General features: G+C 54.8%; 2 protein-coding genes across 3 annotated transcripts in view; both read right to left on the bottom strand.

The window, feature by feature from the left end:
* The window catches only part of RAB40C (RAB40C, member RAS oncogene family), a 32,006-nt gene extending 24,008 nt beyond the window's left edge, over positions 1-7,998 (bottom strand). Inside the window, exons 1-2 of one of the 2 annotated variants that reach the window (XM_090277366.1) lie at positions 7,800-7,998; positions 6,844-7,069 (exon numbers count right to left, since the gene is read on the bottom strand). In XM_090277366.1, coding sequence (XP_090133492.1) covers positions 6,844-6,985 — 142 coding nt within the window. In that variant the 5' untranslated portion in view covers positions 6,986-7,069; positions 7,800-7,998. Of the gene's footprint in view, positions 1-6,843; positions 7,070-7,202; positions 7,246-7,799 lie in introns of those variants that run through there. The other variant, XM_090277365.1, reaches the window with a different exon arrangement.
* Positions 7,999-12,724: 4,726 nt separating this feature from the next.
* On the bottom strand, positions 12,725-23,487 carry PIGQ (phosphatidylinositol glycan anchor biosynthesis class Q). The gene is made up of 10 exons (XM_090277371.1): positions 22,789-23,487; positions 20,758-20,889; positions 20,483-20,603; positions 18,413-18,539; positions 17,968-18,121; positions 17,713-17,824; positions 16,815-16,895; positions 16,067-16,181; positions 14,339-14,400; positions 12,725-13,506 (listed from the first exon to the last, which is right to left on the bottom strand). Exons 1-10 carry the CDS (start codon positions 23,475-23,477, stop codon positions 13,354-13,356), a joined length of 1,746 nt encoding a protein of 581 aa, XP_090133497.1. The 5' UTR covers positions 23,478-23,487; the 3' UTR covers positions 12,725-13,353.
* Between the last annotated feature and the right edge of the window lie 537 nt (positions 23,488-24,024).

The raw sequence follows: 24,024 nt of genomic DNA on the forward strand, positions 1-24,024 counted from the left end.
GAGATCTGTCACCTGGCTGTCTGCACTTTGACACTTTTCAAAATCTGTCAAGTGCCTGCCTATCCACACATGGGCCTTCTTCATTCTCTGTTCTTCCTCAAAGATGCTGAGATGTCTCCTCTGAATTGGGGAACCCCCTCTCTCAGGATGCTGGGCTCCTGATACCACACCCTCTGCACTACTTGGTTAGACCACTCCTTACTTTCCCTCCCTCTTTACAATCTGGAAGGCCTGTCTTTCCCAGCAACCTCCACCCCACATGAATCGCTTCCCTCTCATGAGTTTAGCCAAAGCACCATACCCCTCTGCAACATCAGCACCTAGCACCCTAAGGGGGAGAAGCTTGTCTGGCCATGGCCACAATCCTGCTCACGTCCTTGGGTCTTCACCTTCTCCATCAATGCCAAGTTTACCTGTCCCCTGTCCCTCCTCTACCCTCTGAAGGGCACAGGTCCACAGTCAGTGAGATTATATTCCCATTTTGGCAGACGACAATCACTGTGGACATCAGAGTTTGCCCATCACTACTGGCTCTATACAAGCACAATCATAGCCAGGAAACCTCGGAAACCTCAGTTAAAAGTTCAAGTTCACTTTATTCACTTGTATTTACCCTCATTTCCCATCCTAATGATGAACCCTCACACCTATTGTTAGCTCAGCCCCTCTCCTGGTCTCTGATGCCTGTGCTCACAGTCCCAACAGTCTGCCCAAAACCAACTCCCCTCCCTTCTCCCACTCTTTCTGCAGCTTGCTCCAAGCCAACGTGCCACACTGAAACCTTTCCCCACTTTCTCCAAATACCCAACAAACAATGCCCTGGCTGATGTGGCCCCAGGCCCCGCAACACCCCATCAAGAGGCATGTCACCCACACTAGGTGCTGCCCACAACCCGGGCCTGGCTATGACTCTATCCCTTCTTTTCCTCCTCTTCCTCACCCAGAGCAGCTAGGTGGCCAGGTTCTCAGGAACCAACATGTCACGTTTTGCCAACTGCAATTCATACACAACAGGTAGAAAAGGTGCCTGCAAGACCCTCTGACTTTCTTCCCCACTTCCCGTAACACGTTTCTATTCAATTAATCATTCGAGCCACAAACATTCTTCTTGACAATGGAAACGATGACATTACATGTACACAACACAATGCAGCAATGTCACTGTGATCACACAACCCTGAAAAGGGGGCCCAACTCTGCACAGCAGTGTACCTGCCACAGAAGCATTTGCCTGTTATCTGCTTAGCTTACAGAAAGTGCTAAAGATTGGGGGGAAAGTTAATATTGAAAATATTCTATCTGCTCTACTGTTTCCTGAAAATTTAGGAAAGGCTACGCCAGTCCAAATTACACATTAGCCCAGTTAGCATAATCTGAAGCAGATAAGGTAATCTGTCTCCCCTGCTCCCCGCCTGCCACCATCTCAGGCAGGGGCAGGTTGATCTTTATACCATATACGGCAGTTGAGCGCCCCTGGCAAAGGGGCAGACAGGCACAGGCGGATCTATGCAGGGCCCTCTATGGCCTTCTGGAAATCCATGCTTTGCTGCCCCGGTCGGGGGCCGACTGGGAGCTTTTGGGGCTCTTGGGGCTCTGCTGCCCTGCTGGATGCAGGCAGGAGGGAGGCAGCCAGGCAGGAGCAGTGCAGTGAAGGGAGAACAAATGAACCTCCGTGACTGGTCCCAGGCCCCAGAGCAGAGGGAGGAGGCAGCCCCAAGACCAGAGACAGAGGTGCCAGGATAAGGAAAGACTTCAGTTTGGAATGCACTGAAAACATGCAAGCTGAACACATAGGAAGCACTAGAGAGGAGGGTGTGATCATTGGAGAGAGGAGCCAGGCCCAGGTCTAGGGTGGAGGTGAGGGCAAGGGAGCAAGAGCACCTACTGAAAAGGGGGTCACTCCCACCTGTCAAAGCGCAAGCCCACATGTAGGAAGACAGGGGTTCCAGGCCACATGCTGCCCAAGACAGCTGCAGGTTCTCAGCCTGTCTGAGTCTTGATTCCTCATCCATAAAATGGGATGGCCGTGGGCCTAGCACTTACCATGCTCAGGCCAACACCCACGTCAGAATCTGGCCTCTGACAGAGAAGACAAACCCCAATAAGTTGCCCAGAAAATGGATGAGAGCCAGACATGGGCACCCGAAGTACAGAAAGAGAGAGGGACTGGGAGGGGTTGCGTGGTGACTGTCGGAACAGGGATGCGGCACACAAGCTGCACCTTCATTTAGAACACACACTTAGTGCCTCCTGTGTGCAGGACTCACGCTCGTATTGAGGACAATGCGGGTGTACAGGTCAGAAGGGCGTCTGAAGACACCGTATACTCTGAGGTTTGAACTGAGGATGGAACCTATTTCCAGCCAGGTAAGAAGAGACATTTGCAACTGTCCAGTGAAAAGCCATGGAGCTGGAGGACATGATGAGCTCTGGCCTAGCTGCTGGGTTGTTTACATGGGTCATAGCCCTCCGTCTGGCACCCTGGGGATGCAGGCACACAGTGTCCTCCCCCAGCAGGCACAGTACTAACACAGAAATAACCAGCAGGCCCAAACATTAGTGGCAGACCTCAACACTTGCCCAACTTTGTCCACACCTGTCACAATTGCCTCACACCTCCTGTCCATCGGACCTCCTTCCTCCTTCTCTGCATGCCCTGGGCTTAAAGGACATGATCATCCTTCACACTCAGCAGCTCCCACCAACACTGATCCTCAGAGGAGTAGATGGACAGAGAGTTATGCCTACTCTCAAGTCTTCCAAGACATGGGCATACCAGCTACACCAAATCTTCTTGTTGACCCTCAACGTGAAGATCATGAGAGCCAAGCCACAGAGGACACAACTGTCTTAATCAGGACCTTCACCGCCCTTGGAAAAACAGGGCAGGCTGTGCATCTGGGTATATCCAGCACACTGCCTTAGGGAACAACAGCCTTGGAGCAGAGTCAGATCTGGCAGTGCACTCAAGAGCAGAAGCTGCTCATGGAACGCTCTAACTTCTTCCCGCCAGCTTTCACAACCCAGACTCCTTACTGCTTATGTTCTGGAGCCTATTTCCCCAGCAGATGGCCCAGTGGAACCTCTACACAAAGTGTTCTGCTCTGTCAAGGAGAACACAAACACTCCTCTAAAATCACTGCTGTGTACTAAGAAAAGGGAGAGCACACCTCCTGAGAGGAAGGTCTCTAAATCTACGAAACCTATAAGCACAGTGCACAATAACATCACCAGACTCCAAGAGCCACTGTGGGCTCCCACAGGACTCAGCACGTCATCACAGGTGGCTCGTCACTACTTCAGGTGCGAGCACTAGAAAAGGCCGTTTTGATGACTCACATGGTTATGAAGCTGGGGAGAGCAACATGTACTCATGTATATGTCTGAGGAACAAGCTAGACAAGACTTCAATATGGGTAAGTCATCTGAGTGGCCCAAGGAAGGGGATTTGATTACACACCTGTCACCAGTGGGGACCTCCCTGCTATGGCTGACTTGCTCCTAGTCAGGAGAATCACAATATTTTAGGCGAAAACAAAAAGCCTAGAAACATGCTGAGGGATTTTAACAACAAATGGGGAAAAAATAATATGTATATCCTTTGTAAGAGGATCAGAAATTTTAAAAAACTCCTTAATATTACAAGTTTTTTAAAGGAAAAATTCCCATATTACTGAGTCCTGAGAACCAGCTGCTCCAGAGCTTCCAAAACCCTCAACAAGTCTCCCTTAGGAAGCCTTCAGAGGAGCAGAAAGTATGCTCATATTCACCAACTTCACCCTGATAAAGAACAGTGGGAAGCCCTGGCTCGTGTGGCTCAGTGGACTGAGCATTGGCCTGTGAACCAAAAGGTTGCTGGTTCGATTCCCAGTCAGGGCACATGCCTGGGTTGCGGGCCAGGTCCCCAGTTGGGGGCACATGAGACGCAACCACACAGTGATGTTTCTCTCCTTCTCTTTCTCCCTTCCTTCCCCTCTCTCTAAAAAAATAAATAAATAAAAAGCATAAAAAAGAAAGAATAATAAAAATAAATAAATATATTGTAAATTAAGAAACAAAAAAAGAACTGTGGGCTCTGAGATCAGTAGTGAGCTGATGTCCTGACCACAAAGATCCACTCCTCATATTACACACACCTCTATCTCAAGGACCCCTAGACACCGGCCAGGCACTCTGCCTTCTCTGCATAATGCCATGGCCCTAACAGCACATGGAACTTTTCTGAGAGAGGCTTCTTCTCCATTTCTGGCAGACAGTCCTCAGTTGGACCAAACAACTCCGCTTTCAGGCAGGTCTCTACATTTTACTCAGTCAGCCTGTTACAGGAAGTGTGGCAATGCACTGCAATTTGACAGAGGGGACAGAGGTGGTTCCTATCTCTCCAGCTAGGCTCTGTGTTCCCTGAATGCTCACTGCACCCTGCTGTAGTACCTGATGGTGAGCCTAAGCTGACCCTCAGAAGTGCAAATCTATGTCCCAGGAAAATACTGCTGTCCCCGAAGAAGCCCAAACCCTCTTACACACCACTAGCACCCAGGAGCAAGACTCCAGGAAGCAACACTACCACTGGAAAAGCAACCTGACCACCCACTGTCTGAATCATGAGGAGCACCTCTGACAGTGGCTGCCAAGTATCCATTATGGTGGCAATTACTGGTAGAGGGGCCTGCTAAAGCCCCCCAAAAGGCCCTCTCTCTCACTCCCTGGTCGGTCTCACACTTTTCTTCCCTCATCAGAAACAAATCCAGAGTTCCTCCTTTCTTGCCCTTTCAGATGTCTTCTCTCAGTAAGGGCTGAAAGCACATAGTTTGGGAGGTGGCACAGCGTGAATCTGGCAGAGTTGCCCACTGCTGAAGCTGCTACAGCACAAAGGGCATTCAGCCAGTACAGGTAATCCAACAACCTTGACAAGTCCTATATCGAAAGAGTCAGAAAAGCTGCATCCACACTCTCAGCTGCCCAAAGGCAAGCAATTTAGCAAACAGCAAATGCTCAGAGCAGTCAGATAGGATTGAAAAGAGCCCAAGAAACAAAGCAACGAAGAGTGTGGAGGGCAAGGATTTGAAGTAAAATTAGTGAGACAAGAAAGAACTTCAAGAAGCACAAAAGATCCTTGGAAAGACTGGACACTAGCATACTACAGGCAGAGTTCCTGGTTCTGCTAAGGAAACACCCTGTGTGGCCTGGGACAAGGGTCCATCACAGAATGGGGATAGGCCACACTACTTCTTTTTATTTATTTTTTCTACTTTTTTTTAAAAAGTATATTTTATTGATTATATTGTTACAATAATTCCAATTTTTTCCCCTTTGCTCCCCTCTGCCCAGCAACACCCCTCCCCCAGCAACACTGCCCCCCCCCTCGCCCCGTCCATGCCCATGGGTCGTTACTTTTTATGTTTTTAAGGTTTTATTTATTTACTTTTTAGAGAGGGGGAAGGAAGGGAGAAAAAGAGGTAGAGAAACATCAATGTGCAAGAGATACATAGATCAGTTGCCTCTTGCACACCGCCAACGGGGTACATGGCTTGCAACCCAGGCATGTGCCCTGACTGGGAATCAAACCGGCAACCTTTCTACTCACAGGCTGGCACTCAATTCACTTGAGCCATACCAGCCAGGGTGCGACACTGCCTCTTGACCAAGATAATTATGTTTTTTATATGAAATATGTAAATTAAGGGGAGCTCAGACAAGTGCTAATGATGTACAGAAATTTTAATCCTCACTTGAGAATATGTTTTTTACTTAATTTTTTTTTTTTTTTTTTAGAGTGTGTGTGTCGGTGGGTGGGTGGGGACATTAAAGTGAGACCAATCGGTTGCCTCCTGTACTTGTCCTAACCAGAGCTTGAACCCACAACCTAGGTATATGCCCTGACCGGGAACTGAACCTGCAACTCTTTTGGTGTACAGGATGATGCTCCAATCAGCTGAGCCACCCAGCCGGGATGCAAACAGAAATTTTAAAAGAAATTTTAATAACACCATGAATGGGGCATTTTTTTCCAGCACAAGGTGTTGCTTCCCTGAACACTGAGTGAACACTTCAGGTGAAAAGCCTGACTTTGAGTCCTACGCCCCATTTGTGCACACAGGCCAGATTCATGAGAAAACCCTGGCCATACCTGGGACACCTTGTCACAGATTCTCCACCTGGACTCCACAGAACCTGGTCGCCCACAGAACCTTGGTGGCCATGAGACTACTGGATGCTCCCCACTCAGGTACATCCTTCCACCAGCTCCTGAACAATATTTTCATCACACATCTCCCTGGTCGGCTGTCACCCAGCAGCCACCAAGCTGCTCCTTGATGAAAACCCTTCTTCAGAAGGCTCACAGCAGAATCTCAGTCTCCCATCAAGCCATTAGCATCTATAAAGGCCTCTACGCCTCGAGCTGATAACTCTAAGTGCCAAGCTGATTATACAGAATCCTGCAGCTTTTTCTCGGCCTCAGGCCTCCATTAGAGTTGAAAATAGTGAGAAAAAAAACAGATTGCAAATTGCCACAGGCCTGCTCACTGCCAGGCAGTGTTAGGCTTTAACCACAGTGAAGAGATGAAGAAAGGCAAGGCGTTGATCCTCGGCTCCTAATTGCAGCCTAACCGGGTAAGGCAAATGGCTGGTTGGTGCAGTTCTCATTACAGACCCGATGTGACAGATCTACCGGGAAAGGCGCCTCCCAGGCCAGCTAACTGTGGGGACTGCCTAATGCTCACGCCGCCTCCGAGCAGCTCTGGGCCCAGCAGGGAGAGCCCTGCCAACGAGCACCCTGCGCCCTTCCAGGGAGGGAACGGGGACCGGCTCTCCGAGGACAGGCCAGCGGCGGGGCCTCCTTACCGTTGCTGTAGGCGTACGGGGATTCGGCCGCCCCGTCCTGCAGACTCTCCAGGATCTCGCCTTTGCCCACATCGCTGTCGCCCACCAGCAGGAACTTGAGCAGGTAGTCGTAGCTTTTGATCGGGCTGCCCTGCGTCCCCATCCTCGCTCACGCGCGCGCAGGCCGCATCCGCATGCCCACGGCGCCAGCCGCGGGAGCACGGCGGGGAGGAGGCCTCTGACCGACCTGCAGGGACCAGGAGTGGGTGAGCGGGGGCCGGCGAGGCCCGATCCGCGAGGGCCCGACCGTCCCAGACTGCCGCACCGACCGCCCGGGACGCAGCGCCCGCCACCCGCACCTGCTCCGCCTCCCGCCTCACCTAAGCGTTGCCACCGCCCCGCCGCTTCCCGCAACGCGCTGCGCAGCTCTGCCCCGCCCCCAGACCACGCGCCGCCATTGGCTGCTCGCCGCCTACCTGTCCCCACTCATTGGCGCGCAAGCACGTCCTTCGCGTCCGTCCGCCCCCACCGTTTCCCACACGGCGCAGCAAAGCCTCCGATAGCCCCGCCCCATTCTACCTCCTTGGGACCGCCATTGGTCGCCCACCGCCCTTTTTCTAAGATCACTGGCCGCTGTGCACATCCGTCATGGCTGTCCGCCCCCACACCGTACCCCACACAGCGTTGCGGAGTCCAGCCGCCCCGCCTCGTCGCCGTCGCTACTCGCCCCTTTAGTTTCCCAGAACCACTGGTCCGCCTGCACGTCAGTCAGTACCTCTACAGCCCCAGAGTGTCCCGGAGCCACCCGCAACCCTGCCCACTGCCCCCACCATATCTTGAGTTCTCGCCGCCCCGCCCCTCCCCGTCGCCATTGGCCACCGCCACCCCGTCGTCCCAGAGCCACTGGATCCCCAGTACGTCGATCATGGCCCTCTAAACCTATCTCCCATTTCCCACCGCCTTCCCTACACGCTCACCAATCACGTGCTTGTGACTCCAGGTTGTTTGCATATGCCCTCTTCCTTCCTGTGGACGGGAGCTGTATCGTGGCTGTCCCCGTGATGAGATGATGAAGCTGGGTCCGGGAGGACTAAACCCTTTAGTAAGCTGCAGCTGGCTGGTCCCGCAGAGACTCCAGAGAGCGCGGGGTGGCCCCCTGGAACTGCACTAGCGGAAGCCGCTCTCCCGCGACGGGGGCGTAACCCGGGAGTGGCGGGGCAAAGGCAGCCAATCGGCGCTGGGGATCTCGGAAAGGCGGGACTTTCTCTGTCAGAAGGGGGCGGGACCGAGGGGGGCTGTGGCTAGGTCGGGCCTGTGACCCTGCCGGGACTGTGGACGAGACCCCTCCTCGCGGGTTAAGCGAACATCGCGGGGGTGCGTGCCGGGGCTTCTCTCCTTCGCCCTGGGCAAGACAGTAGGTCACAGCGCGTGGCTGTGAAGGCCTAGCGTTCTAGAATCACGGCGCCTCCGCTGACGGGTGGCGCTTCAGCCATTAGATCGTGGGAGCACAGGCTTCAGCAGCGGGGTGACAGGGCTCTGCCCCCAAATGTTCGCGGCCGAGCCTAGATGTCCAGCCGAGTCCGGTCAAGCTAGGTGAGGGGATTCAGGAGGGCCCACAAGGCGCGAGTCAGAACGTGGGGCTCTGAGGCTTGACCACGGAGGCCTCCAGGCGGAAGTGACTTCGGGGTTGTTTACAGGGCGGATGGGTTATCTTTCTTAATAGGCAAAGAAGTATGAAAAGCCTGTGAACATGTGTGAAGATGTTAAGTTTCACTCTGCGAAACGGAAATTAAAGCAAAATAATATCCTTTTCACCCATCAAATTGGCAACATCTCTTGTGGGCCAGGATGTGGGGAACAGCTCTTAGGGAGGTAGGTTGAACTGGCTAACAATTCCACATCTGATTTAGCATGGGGAAGTCCTCAGAAAGGAGCTCAAAGAATTTCATTGCAGCATTGTAGTGATGGTGAAAGTCGGGAAACTGACAGGGGGCTATTAAGCTAACTGGGTGAGCAACATAAGGTGCTGACAGCACCAACATAGGAAGAGAAGAAAGCAGATCAATGGATAAACAAAATGTATATCCACACGACTATATTCACCCATAAAAAGGAATGAAATACTGATAAGTGCTACATCCCATTTATATGAAACTTTCAGATTAGTGGTTGCCAGGACTTGGGATAGGGAGAAATGGTGAGTGGCTACTTAAGGGATATGGGTTTCTTTCTGGTATGATAAAAATGTTCTAAAATTGGTGATGGTCATAGTACTAGGTAAAGTTATCATACTACAAGTCATTCTGTTGTGCACTCAAAATGGGTGAATTTTATGATATGTAAAATAATGCCCTCAATAGAGCTGTTAAAAATAATAAAAGTTATCAAAATGGAGCCAAATGCAGCCCTTACTAGACCAGGCACAGAGTGGTGTGTGCTAGGGAGAAGCCACGTAAGAGTTAGGGTTTCCTAAAAATCAGATCTGTGCAGAGGGAACAATGCAGCAACCAGGCCTCAGTATGCTGCACCAAGGGCAGCCTTCCTGGCATGTCCTTCCAGCAGGCAAGGAACAGGCAGTAAGAACTTCCCTTCCAAGGGTCACTGCATCTGTACCATGCCTTCAACAGTAGGTGGTCTTCACAGAAAGCAAACCCCTTCGTGGGCTGCACCACACCAAGCGACCTCCCAGCCCAAAGCTGAAGACAAGCCTTTACTGAACAGGAAGCCCCATGGATGCTGCCTTTTCATCTTGGCATGGTGCCTGGGGGAGACTTCCTAAGGAGTAGGTCCGTTTGTTAAGTGGGCAGGACCTGATGAGTTTCCTGGGCCTTCCTCACCTGCCTTCAGTGAGAGGCTCTCCAAGTGTCCTCACAGACTTCTGGAGAAGCAGAAAGCTGGAACACTTGAGAGCAGAGGCTAGTCAGGGATGGGCAGGGCCACTAGGAACCTTGATGGTCCTGCTTGTGCATTTCCTTAGGCTATGTCCCTTCTCCAAGGAATGATTGTTCCCTAGATGCTGGATTACTGCAGACACCCACCTCCCAGGTTTACAGAAAGGGCACACCCACCCACAGCACACATGTTTACAGAAATAGCCAGAAGGCGGTCTTGTTGGCTCTCGATGGTCTGGGGTGGAGGAGTGAGTCCCCAGAGGGGCCAGGGACTTAGCACTGACTGGTGTAGCACAGGGGGAGCCAGCAGCTTGTTCTTGCTCACCCATGAACCTCTACCTGACAGGTTATGGAGGGCCCTTGGGGTCATCAGGCCAGGAGTCTCTGTGCCCAGCCTTTAGCCTGCCTCTGTCATGGCCCTGCCCACTCCCTGCTCTAAAGTCATCCAGTCCCCTCTCCTGGAACTGGAAGCACTGTGGGGTTAACTTTTTATTTTCTTCTTTTTTTTTCACACAAGGACCTTTTTTCCCATTGTTCTTAGAAAGAGGGGAAGGGAGAGTGAAAGAGAGATTGCCTCTCACATATCTAACCCCAGGCATGTGCCGTGACTGGGATCAAACCCACGACCCTTCAGTCCATGGGATGAAGCTCCAACCAACAGAGCCACACGAGCCAGGGCAGCATGCACATGACTGGGCTTTTCCCAGCACGGCCCATGGAGCAGCTGCAACCATGCCTGCTTTGTAGGTTGGGAGCCTGTCCATGGGGTGTGATTCTGGGAGTAGGACTGGGAGACCCCTGCCAGGGGATTCTGGTCCTTTGCTGGGATCCTACATCTCAGACCCCCAGCCACAGAGCAAAAAGGCACCACAGGAACCCATAGGTTATGGGGCAGTGGGGCCCAGTTGAGGAAGGATTGCCAGAGGGGTCCCACTCCCCAGTGTCCAGGAGGCCTTGTGGACAGAATAGCTGGCTTCACAGTCAGCAGCATACCCTGTGCAAGGATGTCTGAGGGCTGCCTGCCAGGCCTGGCCTGGGGCTGAGGAAGGGACAAGACAGCATTCAGCTGCTGAGGGACCTCAGGCCAAGGACGAAGCAGCTCACACAGCCTTCTGCTTACAGGTCCTAGGTCAGCCCTGCTGAGGCACTACGTGTTAGGTGGTTGAGGAGGCCCAGGAACTGTCCCTTGTGATTCCCACACCCACTGGCTCTGGCCAGGGTGGGGACAGGCCTCCAGACCCAGACTCTGTTCAGGTATGGAGTTAGGGTACTAGGGGAGAGGTCTGGGGTATCTTTGCCCCTCTCCTCCAGGGGACCATCTGTCCTCTATTCTACATCCCAAGCCCTGCCCTCTGAGAAACATCTGGGGTTTAACCAATGGGGCCCAAAGACCATGCATGGCCCTGAAGCTCTGGACAGAGGCTTTCTGGGAGCACCCACACAGGTCTCAGTTGCTCTGAATGTCCTGGCCCAGATCTGGTGCCATGGAAAGGCCCCACTGAAGTCCCACAGGTGGACAGAGCCAGAAACCTCTCTGTGTATGTCTGGCAAGAACCAGGCCTGGCACCAGAGCTGGCACTCAGTAAATGGTCAGGCAGCCCAGAACTTGGCACAGAGGGTGACAGCTCTCAGGCTGACCTGTGACATGGTCACCATCCTGTAGTGGTCTGGGCCAAGCAGCAGGATGCTCCCCTGATGGGAGCCCCAACAGGAGGGGTAAAGGGGCAAAAGTGGGCAAGGATGAACAAGTTGGCCGGGGAGAGTGGGGAGAGAATTCAGCAAATTCCAGGAATACAGGTGCAGAGGCCATTCTCAGAAGGTGCTGTAGGTGCAGTCCCTGCCCACCAGGACCTGTGCAGCCCACTGGGGTGGAGATGCAATACTGGGAGTTGCTGAGTGACTTCTCGGGGCCAGCCCCTCCCCTACACAGTCAGGACAATAGATGCAGAGGAGGCCACCTGAGGATTCCTGGAGGCTGTAGGACAGTCAGGGAATGCCTCTGTAGAGTCCTGAAGTTTCGAATGATGACTTAGTCATCAGAGCCAGAGTGGCTCACCCCTGAACCACAGGGAGGCCTGCACCCCTGCCCTGGGAGACATCCCCCCGCCCCCCCCACGCAAAGGCAGGGCTGAAACCAGAAAGCAAGTGACACTGCGTCCAACCACCCACACTGGGACATCTTCAAGGGGCCGGAGCTTACACACCCACCCACCAGACCTGCAGAGAGGCCTGCTCCAGGAGACAGGCTGCTCAGTGCCCCCTATCTTGGAATCACCAGAAAAGATGTGGTAGTCATCTCAGAACAAACAGTGGGGACCAGCTGTCCCCAAGAGAAGGGAGCCCCTTCGTTCCCACTGCACATGGGACAATGAAAAGGCAGAGTGTCACACTCAAACACATGGAAGGCTTTAATGTCATAGCAGAGAGAGGCAGAGACAGGGCTGGTCCCATCAGATGGTGGGGGCTCCCTGAGCAGCCCCCACCCCACCCAACTATGGCACAAAGTTTCCAACTCCAAGATGACAAACTGCATATGATGCCACCATGCCTTCATGCTTCCTCACCCTGTGGAGACTCTATGACTCACACACAGATTCTGCAGCCAGCCAGCAGGCAGATGCAGCCTGAGTGACAGGACTCTTCCCCAGGGGGCATAGAAGCATCTTCCCAGGAGCTGCCTGCTTTGGCAAGAACCCAGTGAAGGAAGATGGGAGATGTGGTCAAGGGGGCTGTTCCTGCAGGAGTAAGGGGCAGCAATGGGGCAGGAACTGGGCAGCTGGGTGGGCAGGCACTCATCTTCTAGCAAGGCAGCTCTGAGTACCCCACATAGCCTGGCTTCACACAGGGACTCCCAGAGGCCTGTGGGTAGCTCTTCCTGCAAAGCAATTTCCCCCAGAAGCGTCACAAGTAACCCTGTGTAATTCAGGGTGGGAGGGGCACTGCTGCTTGGCTTCCTGGAGGGCCCTGCCTCATTGGGGATGCTGGTTTGGGCCAGGGGTCAGCAGTTGCTTGGATCCCGCATATTGGCGGCGGCTGCTCCACTGAGGCAGCTAGGATATATTGGGGACTCTGAAGTCTATCTGCAGAAAAAAACCCAAGGAAGGAGATGCTTGAGGGTCAGTCTCAAGGGCTGTTGAGTGCCACCTGGGAGGAGTCCCTCCACCTCATGACAGGGTTAAGCCACCATGAAGCATCCAGGAAGACTTGTCAGCTCACCCTACTGGGAAAGGACATGGTGGGCAGAGGTGGGGCTATGTAAACCCCTCCCAGGCAGGATCTGGTTCTGAGGGGAGTCAGTGTGGGTTCCTGGGTAGGTGAGGGGGGCTGGTGGGCATTGAGCTAACAGCGCCATCGTGACAGACTGGAAGTAGGTCCTGAGGCAAGTGGTGCTTGTTATGGAGCGTAGGCCAGCTGACCTGGCTAGCCACCCTGCATCCTCCTGCTCACCACGTCTATGACCTCAAATTCAACCTCATAGTTGTAAGGATATGTGACAGGCAGGGCCTGCAAAAGTCCCAGATGACTAGGGGCAGGGAAGTCAAAATGCATGGCCACCTGTTGCCTGACAGTCAATGCCACCCAGGGGAGAGGGCTGACCATGGCTGTGGAGTGGTACCGGTGGGCTGGTGGCTGCAGTCCCTCAGTCCTGTTTGTCTCCTCTCTGCCTCCAGGGGTAGATGAGCTCCCCGAAGAACAGCTTGCGGCACAGGGAGCCCCAGGAGTACTTGGGATGGCAGCCACAGCTGGGGAGGCGGTAGATGTGTACCACATGATTGTAAGACAGGGGGTTTATCTGAAAGCATAAGGGCAGCAGTCAGCCTGAGCAAAGCCTCCAACTCTCTGGGACTTGAGGTCTCTGGACTGCAAAAACCCTTATAGGGAAGTCCCTGGGCTAAACAATTGTATGGCAAGGCTGGTTCTGTGCCAGATGTGCTCTCACCAGTGGTCCATGTGGTAGGATGAGCAGCTCAGGAGAAAATGATCTGCTCTGAGGAGGCTACAGGGAGGAGAGGTGGGCTGGGCTGGCAGAGTGCAGACCCCTCAGCATTTGACCTCTCCCAGTGACCCTCAAGCCAACCTTGCCTGCCTGGATCAAACACTGGCACCAAGTCACCCAGTGGTGGTGGTGGGGTCACCCAGCAAATAGCCTGCTCCCTCCTGAAGGCTGGAGGCACCAAGACTGTTTCAGATAAGAGTCCAACGGAGAACACATGTATCCTGAGGCTTTCGCCAAATCTGTGCTAATCTGCCTGGAACAAGAGCTCTTGGGGCCTAGGGCAGGATTTGGGGTCCCTGGGCCAAGCAGGCAAGAGCCCTATGTGGCCAAAGGCATTTGAAGTGCAGGGGATCCCATCCATGGGCTCTCTAGGGAAGGTTCCAGACAGAGATGGTCATGGTGTCCAGAGGCCTTGGGGGTGGGAGAGTCTCCCCTTGGGCCCCACCCATCAACTCTGCTGGGCACTTCTTCTTGTACCTTACCCTGAACCTGTGATGTTCCAAACCCAGGGTGGCACAGAAGAGCCTGAAATCCAGCTGCCCAGGAACATGGGCAGCATCATGGTTGGGGGGGGAGGGGCAGGATCATGTCCACAGGCAGCAGTGTTAGGGGTGCACAGAGTCCTTACCTGCATCAGGAGGCGGAGGGGCCTGCCAGCCTCATGCTCCAGGACCCGAAACTTCACACCAGCTGGAAGGAGAGCATGCTGTTCATGTGGGAGGGGAGTGGCCTTCCAGGGTTCCCAGGGCCCAGCAGACAACCCCCATTAGCCCTCCTGCTGTGTGTGTCAGCAGAGGCAGGCATGGACAGAGGGGCTTGGGCAGTGAAGGCGCCTTCATCTCTGGCTGGCACTCAGGGCTACCTGGGCTCTTCTACCCCTCCCACCTTTCCCATCTGCTTCTGATTTGGCTGCTGGGCAGGTATCAAAGCCACCTGCACAACTCCACTGAAAGGAAAAAGCTGAATGTCTGGCCAGGAGGGAAGAGCAGCTGGGCAGTGGAGCAGAGAGCCTGTGCAGTTTTCCGAATGAGACTTGGGTTTTTGAACAGAGCTAATGGGCACTTGCTGGGTGGTGGCTGTCCTACTGGCATCTAAATGTCTTCCAAATTCTGTGTGCATGGCCAACTAGGACCCACCAGACCCCAAGCCTGGGAATTCCCAGGCCGAGGGTTTTTTGAAAAGAGAAATAGGAGTTAATTATCATTTGATGAAGAGGCCCAAAGCAAACTCAGGGAAGAAGAGAGGAGGCTGCTGCATCTGTAGGCTTTCATGTGATGTTAAAACAACTCTGCTCTGGCAGTGAGCCAGGGTATGGGGGAGGAGGGTGCAGAGTCTTGGGCTCTCCTCTTGCATTGCCCTAGCATTCTGAGATGTAGGTGAAGACTAGGGGCTGAGTGAATATGGGCAGCACAAGTAGATGGGTCCCTGGCCTGGCCATCTGTGGGGAAAGTACCTTGGAAAGAGGATTTGAGGATATTCAGCAGGCAGACTTTAGGTCCAAAGCCCGTGGAACACCATACTCACCCTCTGGCTCAGAGCTGGCTGGGAGCAGCCACCATGAACTCTGGGGTGTGCTCCAAGCTGCCCAGTTGCAGACTAGGTGCAGGGCCTCCTGGGCACTGTGATCACCTTGGGGACCATATGAACAGCTAGTAGCTGCTGGATAGGGGCTGAGCTAGAATTCTCCAAGTTCCCTGATATATTTAAAGATCCTGCACCAACCCACAATGCTAAGACCAGTTAGGTGGGCCTCCCGAGGTCTGAAGTGGGGACAGCCTCCATTTAGGGGCATGTGGCCAACACAGTGGTTAGTGTTAGCATGCAAACAAGCAGCCACCTGTACAGGGGATGGCCAGAGGCAGCTGGGATGGGGGCGTGTTGTCCCAGCGATCAGTGGCGTGCTGGGTGCGGAGTGGGAGGGCACTCCTGTCACACAGATCTGGCTAGCCCAGAGTCCTCCATCCAGGCCTGTTGCCTCCACAGCTGAGGGTCACCAGAAGGCACACACAGCCCCACACAACCACACAGGGACACATCTTCTCCAAGCCACATTCAGGTACCACCTACACCACCGTGGATAGACCTCAGGGTAGATATTCACACTTGTCACAGAAAAGGGTGAAAAAATAAAAGGGTCATCTCTGTAGCCTCTGAACCCAAGCACCAACTGAGCCCTCTACCTCCAGCTCAGCGCAGGCAACTGGTCCAGCAGATGCCCTGGGACCAGGGGTCTCTGTCCTCCCTGCCTACCCACCCCATGCACACCACCACTTCCAGGCAGGAGGCACATGTGGTGCAGTTGGTGCTTCTCCAGGGCCCACAGGTGTAAACCTGTCCACCCAGCACACAGACCTACCTGCGAGTCTGTAAGGCCGGCAGAGCCGGAGACCGAGTGCATACAGTGGTAGGGAGTTGATAAGATCCACGAGCAGATGGATTAGACCCTGCACAGTGACCACCAGGAGCCGGAGCTGCAGCATAGAACAGTGCTCATGGCCTCTGAGGCAGGACCATGGCCAGACCCACGCTACCATGCCCATGCACAGAGCAGCCTGATGGGTCCTGGGCCACAATGAAGGGTGACCAGGGATTCAAGAGCCTTGGGAGAGCATGGATCCCACCCTGAGGAGAGCACAGACCCTGTCTGGAACCTGAGGCCCAAGCCCAAGAGGCAGGGAAGCAGCAGGCAAGAGTAGCTGGCCCTCCCACAAGGTCAGGAGATAGTGCTCTGATGCAGTAAAGTGAGTCACTGGCCCCTCGGCCCAAGCCACCTAGGTGCTGCCTCCTTCCCTCTGAGCAGCCCCCATGCCAGGCACTAAGGGGAGACCACCACCATGACCCACCCACCATGGGTCCTACCCTCCCTGAACCCAGCTGAGTGTCCCAGAGTAGTGGATAGTATTCCCCCGGGGTAGGACCCCTACCCACTCCAGGGGCCAGCATACACTTCCCAGAGAGTCTAGAACAGCCATACCCCACATGGCCCCAGCAATGGATGGCCTCCCCCAAACTGCCAGGCTGGCAGGCACAGCTAGCAGTGACCACTCTAAGCACTGTGGGGAAGGCCCCTCAGGCAGGTATGCCCAGAGCCCCCCATGGCTCACCAGGGTGAACACCAGGTAGTATAGGGCTGTAGTGGGCAGCAGGAAGACCAGGATGGTGAAGAGCAAAGTCCCAATGAACAACTGCCGGGAGAAGAGGCACCCTCAGCATCAGCCAGAGCTCACACTGGGGACAGCCCCACCAGCACTGGCCACACCCCTGCTTCCCATCCCCACCAAGCCTATACTGTAACTGAGCAGAAAGGGGGGATGATTGCTGGTGGGACACTGGCTTCCTGAGACAAATTGGGAAAGCCTGTTCATGACAGTCCTCTTCAGTGCTGTGAGGGGAACAACCACGTGCCCTCCAGACTCAGTGGCACATGGGAGCTGGGGGAGGAGGACAGAGGACCAGCCAACAGGGTGTATAGCCATGTGCACCAAAGACAAAAGGGTTGTGAAAATTAGGCAAAAACAAAAAATAAACAAGCAAACCCCCCCCCACCAAAAAAAAAAAAAACATGCCTAGGAGGGCACAACTCAGGGTCCATGTGTTAGGTCTGAGCAAGGTAATAGGACAAGCCAGAGCCAGGCCCTGGCCTGTGTCACCTGTAGGCCTACTTCCCAGGTCACCTCTTTCTAGGCCCCCGTCTTGGGTCATCTTCAGGGCTCACTGCCAAAGTCACTTCTAGTGCCCGCTGACCTGAGGCCCAGTGGCCTCTTGAGAGCAGGGTCCACTCTCCACCTGGGGCAAGGTTCTGCACTAAGGGCCCCACATTGACCCCATCCCTCACAGACTCTCTTGCAGCAAGTGAGCTGTAGGACAGGAGTGGCTGCCCCCTGATGGTGCCCAAGCAGCTACACCGGCCAGACCCATTCAGTGGGGTCTGTTGGACTGGAGCTGGGAGGTCACACTGGCCCGCTGGGGTCAGAGTGCCCCCCCTGCAGTCCTTCCTAATACCTGGTCCAGGTCGTAGGAGCAGGAGTCCACCCGCTGGCGCAGAACATTCCACTTTTTCCCTCGGAACAGACGCCAGAGTGAGGACAGGCCATAGATCTTCAGGCAGTAGAGCCTACAGGACATAGGCGCCATCAGGGCCCAGCCTGGGTGCCGCACCACCCCTACAGCAACTCAGTCCACAGAGCCCATTTGCTGTGCCCAGGGCATGGAGAGCTGCACTGGGCCAGCCTGGAGGGGTTGGGAGCACACACCCACCTGGCACCATAGACATAGAAGCAGTAGATGTGGAAGGTGAGGAGGGCGATGATGTCCGACAGGATGGACAGGGCAACTGTGAGGCCCAGGCAGGCTGAGAGGCCCACGTGCCACAGGATTCGCTCGATGAAGGGGGACATGAGGTGGATGTAGCCTGGCAGGAGGGGTCATCCCTGAAGGGGTGCTCAGGGAAGTCCTGGTCCCCCCTAGGCCTCACTAAGGATGGTGCTTGAGGTTGCTGGAAAACTGTGAGTGACAGACTATGCCACTGGCCATCCTTCAGCAGAGCAGCCATCCTGGCACAGCAGGGATCCACACGCAATGGACACAAGGAGGGCGGGAGGCAGGGACCAAGGGGATGGTGCCAGGTCTTGAGGCACACGCTTTAGGAGCCAAGTTAGGGGTCAATGGGAAGTACCCTGGCCCACCCACCCACAGCACTCACTGATCCACAGGTGGATGTGGTACAGGAAGAAGCGGCCTAGCACCTGGTCCAGCGCCCGGTTCATCTTGAGCCCAGCGGGTGCACCCATCAGCCACTGCAGCAGATGCTGGAGCTCCTCGGCCACTCGCTGGGAGGACACAGAGGGGCATGTTGTCCATAAACTGGGCCAGCCCCTCGGCTCAGGGCAAAGGTAGACTGGGCTCCCTCCTCCAGGGGTCTGGACTGCCATTTCCTATCATGACAGGTACATGGGGTTTCCCACACTTGTCTGGCCGAGGGACCCCTCTTCACAGACATTATGGGATGTGGGGCTGGGAGGCACAACCTACAACGCTGACAACCTGTCCCTGGTCCTCTATAGACAGGTAGCCCCTGATGGGAGTCAACCTCTGAATAAAACATCCTTTCCCCATCTCACCACTCTGGCCACTGTACCCACAGGAGCCTTGGCCCCAGGCTCCAGGATGTGGGACAGACCCAGGCCCACTGCAAACCTTCCAGAGGGAACCCTATGGGCCCACCCAGTCCTCCTCCACCAAGGACCCACACCACCACCTGCCACAGCTGAGGTATGGGCCTGTCCTGGATGAATGACCTCAGGTGAGGGTGAGGGTGTCGAGCTCCTCAGGGGCCCAGGTAGTAGGTAGGAGGTCTCATAAGCAACCAGGGAAGCTGTCAAGCCTCCTGGCTGCCTCAGGAGGAAAGCCAATGTCTGTGTGCTATGCTGGCCCCAGTGGGCAGGCCCTGAAGACTCACAGCCTCGTCATTAATGCTGAGGCCACAGCAGTGACATCCCTGCCTCACAGTCAGGTCTGCCACCACCCCTACCCACTCACCTTGCAGGCCTCTCCCAATCCTGCATGAAGGCCTTTGCCATGTCAGGAGCAATGAGAAGGGGAATAGAACATGCTTTATAAAGAGAGCTTATTTAATATTTAAAGGATAAGAGCTTGGCAGCAGGAAGAGGCTTTCATTTTTAAATTAAATATTTATATTTCTGAGCAGATTTCCAGAAGAGAGGTCTAGGGTGAAGTTAGCCACAGGCAGAGTGTAGAGGAGGTGGCGAAGCAGCCAAGCTCCTTTCTCAGCCCCCAGACTCTCCTTTCTCCTTCCTCATTCCTCTCAGTGGGCCACTCCAAGAAGCCATGGACACTCTCAGCCTGTGAGGGCTCCTGTCCTGATCTGGCCCGGCCACAAGTAGGTCCAGTAAGCACCCATGGCTGGATGCTGTTATGGCTGAGCCCACATGGGCCACCCAGTCAAGCCTCAGCCACTTGACCACAGGAGGCCCCTGAAGAGGCCTGTGGGTAGCCCAAGGAGCCAGAAGGACTGCCCTATCCAAGAAAACCAGCTCCCAACAGAAGTGACAGGGCCTTAGGTTCTGAGGAAGGGACACAGAGAAGCTAAGTGAAGCAGGTGGACCCTGAAAGGATGGTACGGCAGGGAGGAGGGGGATGGCACCCAGGCTCTAGAAACATAGCACAGATGTGCAAGGCAAGTCCAGGAGCACAGCAGATGAACTGGTACCTCTGGCTCTCAGCACGGGAATTACAAAACCAATGCTGGGAGTGATGTGACCACTGAAAGGTGGGAGGCCAGGGCTCAACCACACACAGAGAGCCCTGGACACACAAAAGGCTTTCATGATACTGACTGAGGAGAGGGGCTAAGCCAAAGGCCAGCCAGGAGAGCAGAAAGAATCATGCACTGGGGTAGACAATGGGGACACTCTGACACTGGGCTGGGTCGGGAGGAGGTGGGCTCCCCCTAAAAGCCTTGACCACAGGAGGTCCCCCAGACACAGCCACCTTTGGGAAGAGAAGGTGGAAGCCAGGAGCTGCAATGTGACCCAGCTTCGGAGAGTGGGTACCTGGCAAACCCAAGTCTCTGAAGCTCTCAGGGAATTGGCCTGTGGTCAGTAAAAAGGGCTACTCTTAATAGTCACAGAAGTGGAGGGGAAGAGCTGCTCTGGCTAGTTGAGGGGCCTCTGTTGCCTCCAGGAAGGGCCCCACCACCACCCCAAGAAACAGGTGCTGGAGTCCAGACCTGGCTCTACCCCATTCAACTCACATCAGCCACGGGGACTAGGGCATCAGCCAGCTGCCCAATTCGGTCTTTCCCGTGGAGCCAGGACAACAGCGCAAGGCCTAGGGCCACATCAAGGAGCACGGAGACAAGCATGTTGGCCTTCCTGGAAGGAGGGGTTCAATAGGAGTGGCCAGTGAGGACGGCCTGGCTAGAAAGGGTCAGCAAGAATAAGTCTGGTGCAGAGAAGGGGGTGGGGAAGGGGTTTGGCCTATGAGGTATCTGGCTGCTGCAGAACAGTCCCAGGGCGGGCCCCTAACCTCATCAGCTGGAAGGGGTTCTCAGCCTTCTGGGTGCTGAAGATGAGTGTGAGCTGCTCCAGCCGATACCTGAGCTGCTCACATGTGGAAAGCTTGCTCCAGATGAAGGACAATGGCCACAGCTTGAATATCCTGTGAAGAAGCAGAGATGGATGGGCCTTCGGTTCCCCCTGGGGCTCTCCTGCCTGCCAGGGAGCAAGGGCTGCCTCAATGTTGCCAACAACCCTCACTGTGCAGACAGGAAGGATCAGTCAGAGTCACTGGTGGCCCCAAACACTGATAGTCACACTCCTGAACTCAGCAGGGCAGGAACACAGGTGAGAGGGCCCAATAAGCAGCCCACTGGCACTCATGATGCATTCAGGACCATTAACTGGGAGACCAACCATCTCACAAAGTGCTAACCCCAGGCCAACTGCACCCCAGTAGTGAGAGAATGTGCTGTCTCACCACCCAGCTCCTTGCCATGATGGATGAGTGACCTTCGTTTAAGGGCCTCTGGGCTGACATGACTGTCCAACAAGACTGATCTCTCACCAGGCAAAGGAAGCACTTGACATGCTCCCACAGACATTCAAACATTGAGGGGAGATGCTTGCAAGCAAAGATAAAGAAAGTGCTACACTGCAACTCAGCTGTGCCCAGAGCCCCTTTCCATTCATGACCTTGCTGCCAGCAGGGGACAGAAAGGGCTTGTGCAAAGCGGAGAGTCACCAACCAACATGCACTTAGGTTCTTGGGAAGGAAGAGGTCTAGACCTTGAAAAGTTTAAAGCCTTCATCTCCAATCAAGTAGCTTTAAACCAATGCTAAGAAATGAAAAAAAAAAAAAGAAATGAAATGCATTCAGCATACACCCCTCCCCAACCAGCTCCAATCAAGTGGCAGGGGGCCTCGCATTGGCTGCACAGAGACCCCTGCCTGCACAGAGGTCTCCCCAATGTTAAGATCAGCCCTGGGCAGCCGAGGACCCGACCGCATCTCTGGGCCTGCCCGGGGAGGAACAAGGGGGCTTCGTTACTGCAGTGACAGCCATAACTTATGTGAGTGTCCCTGTGCTCATAACCACTACCAGTCATTGCCCAACACCTGACTGATGGGCTAATCCATATGTGGGGCACATGAGCAGTTCTTAATCTTTCTTGGGTCCTTGAAAGCCAATAAAAACTAAGAACCTTCTCTCCCCCAAATCGTACCTAGTCCCAGACATACTTTCACATACTTCATTCCAAGGGAGTCGTGAATCTCTGAAACCCACCCATCCCCTGCAGCCCCTACACCCAAGGTGTGTCCACACAACGCTGCCAAGAGCACAAGCAAGGCCAGTCCCCAAACCAGACAACTTGAATGCCTCAACCTAAGGAAGGGGGTGCCTGAGGGTGTAGCACAGCTGCTCCCCAGCAGGGAGATGGCTTCCCACAGAAAGAGGGGCCCCAGCCAAAACACTCTGGTGCTGCCCCAGCATTCCCCAGGGCCCTCGGGGGCTTTTGCAAATCCCTTGGCCAGGCCTGCAGCCAGAAGTGTTCCAGGTGATTCTAGAAAGTAGCCAAGGTTGGGGACTACCGCCCTACACCCATAGCTGTCAGTGAGTGCACACACTCCCAGTCTCCAGGGCTGCCTGTCCTCCTGTGGGTGCCAGGGCCAGCGAAGTGGGTGGGCGTACGTGTGTTCAGGACAAACAACTCCCAGGCAGGACAAACATCAGCTGTCGGTCAGCAACAACCCTGTGTGTCCATTGTCTCATCTCCCTCTCATGGGCTGGAGCCATCTGAGGTTCGGCCAGTACCCCTACCCTGTGGTCCTATGCAAGTGCTGAGGTTGCTAGGCAGCCTGGCTCTTCCTCAGGACTGAGGGCACCAGAACAGCCGCCATCAGAATGCCCTCCGAAATACCAGGGAAGGGAATATGAAAGAGCTGAGGTGTGGGGGGTAGTTATGAACCTCAGAAGGGCTTGCCTGGGCCTCCACACTGAGCGGGTGGGCCTAGGACTCAGGAGTCTACTCCTTCCCACCCCAGCCCCAGGGGCACCTACCAGCAGGTGGTGGCAGCTGAGATGAATGACAGCAGGCAGGCCAGAAGCAGGCAGACAGGCCCCGAGGCCTGCTTGGCCAGCTCCACGAGGATGCTGGCTTCCACACCCTCTGACTGCCAGTGGCTCAGCCGTATGAGGCCCTCATCAAACCGGTCACTTCGGAATAGTGCCTCGCTTCGCGCCACTGTGTCAAAGACAGCAGCCAGGCCGCAAGCGCTGGCTGTGGCATCTCCAGTCTGGCGATCAGGCAGCGCTGCAGATGGGTGCAGCTGGGACAGCAGCACCTTGCGCTGGTCATAGAAGATGAGCATGACCTGGTCCTCACTGGGGACACCAGGGGAGGTAGGCACCAGCTGGTGGGTGGCCTTGCAGCTCCAGAACTTGCTGCCACTCTCCCGGCACAGCTGGAGCCAAGGTTCATGGGAGAAGATGGCACCCAGACCCTCCAGGAAGTGGCCCAGGCTCTCCTCAGGCTCCTGTTGACGGTGGTACCAGGTGCCAAGCACGGCCACGCCTACTCGGCTGGCCTGCTGCACCTGGGCCAGGAGCTCCTTGACCTGGATGGGAGTGAAGGGAAAGTGCACCACAGCCAGGACCACGGCGCTGCTCTGCTCTGGGACCCATCGTCCAACCAGTAGGCCGCTGTCTGCCGAGGCGCAGCACGTCGGGAAGAAAGCTTTAAGCACCATGCTGGGCAAACTGGAAGAGAGGGGAGCGGCTTAGCTCAGAGCTGCTGCCACCGCCACTATGCCTCCAGTGTGGCTGACAGCACTGTGGCTGCAGGCCATGGCCAACATGTGGCACAAACACCCTAATGGGCATAGCCCACATAGCCATAGAGACCAGTGATCGGGGTGATCCAGTTTTGGGTTTGGTCATGGAGGTTGGTTGGAGGGGGCGGGTCCCTGGCTGTCCATCTCCCATGGGCACTGCCCTCACTTTGCACTGGGCTGTTGTAAGCACAGGCCCCAAATCACCCTTCATCCCCAGCCCAAGGCAGGTCAGTGCTTTTCCCCACTTCAGAAACAAGCAGGCTGAAACAGGGGTGAGGTTACATGGCCATCTCAGTACTACTCACAGAGTGCAGAGATGAACAAGAGGTTTTAACTTTTGTTTTTAAAGAAACATTCATTTTTTATGTGTAGCACCTGGAAAAATGTAGTCTTGTTAACAAAATAATGCAAACTAAAACTCTGAAGAACCTTGATTTACTTATTAAGTTACCAAAAATAAAGA

This window comes from Furipterus horrens, unplaced genomic scaffold (genome assembly GCF_987537825.1).
Source record: "Furipterus horrens unplaced genomic scaffold, mFurHor1.1.pri manual_scaffold_5, whole genome shotgun sequence".
Lineage (NCBI taxonomy): Eukaryota > Metazoa > Chordata > Mammalia > Chiroptera > Furipteridae > Furipterus > Furipterus horrens.

What these genes read in the sequence shown, in the direction of transcription:
- PIGQ (XM_090277371.1), bottom strand. Translation starts at nt 23,477, where the DNA reads ATGGTGCTTAAAGCTTTCTTCCCGACGTGCTGCGCCTCGGCAGACAGC. An exon ending in ACTACCTGGTGTTCACCCTG is followed by an intron (nt 16,182 to 16,814) that starts GTGAGCCATGGG and finishes TCTATGCTGCAG; the next exon opens with CTCCGGCTCCTGGTGGTCAC. An exon ending in CCGGCCTTACAGACTCGCAG is followed by an intron (nt 14,401 to 16,066) that starts GTAGGTCTGTGT and finishes CTCTCCTTCCAG; the next exon opens with CTGGTGTGAAGTTTCGGGTC.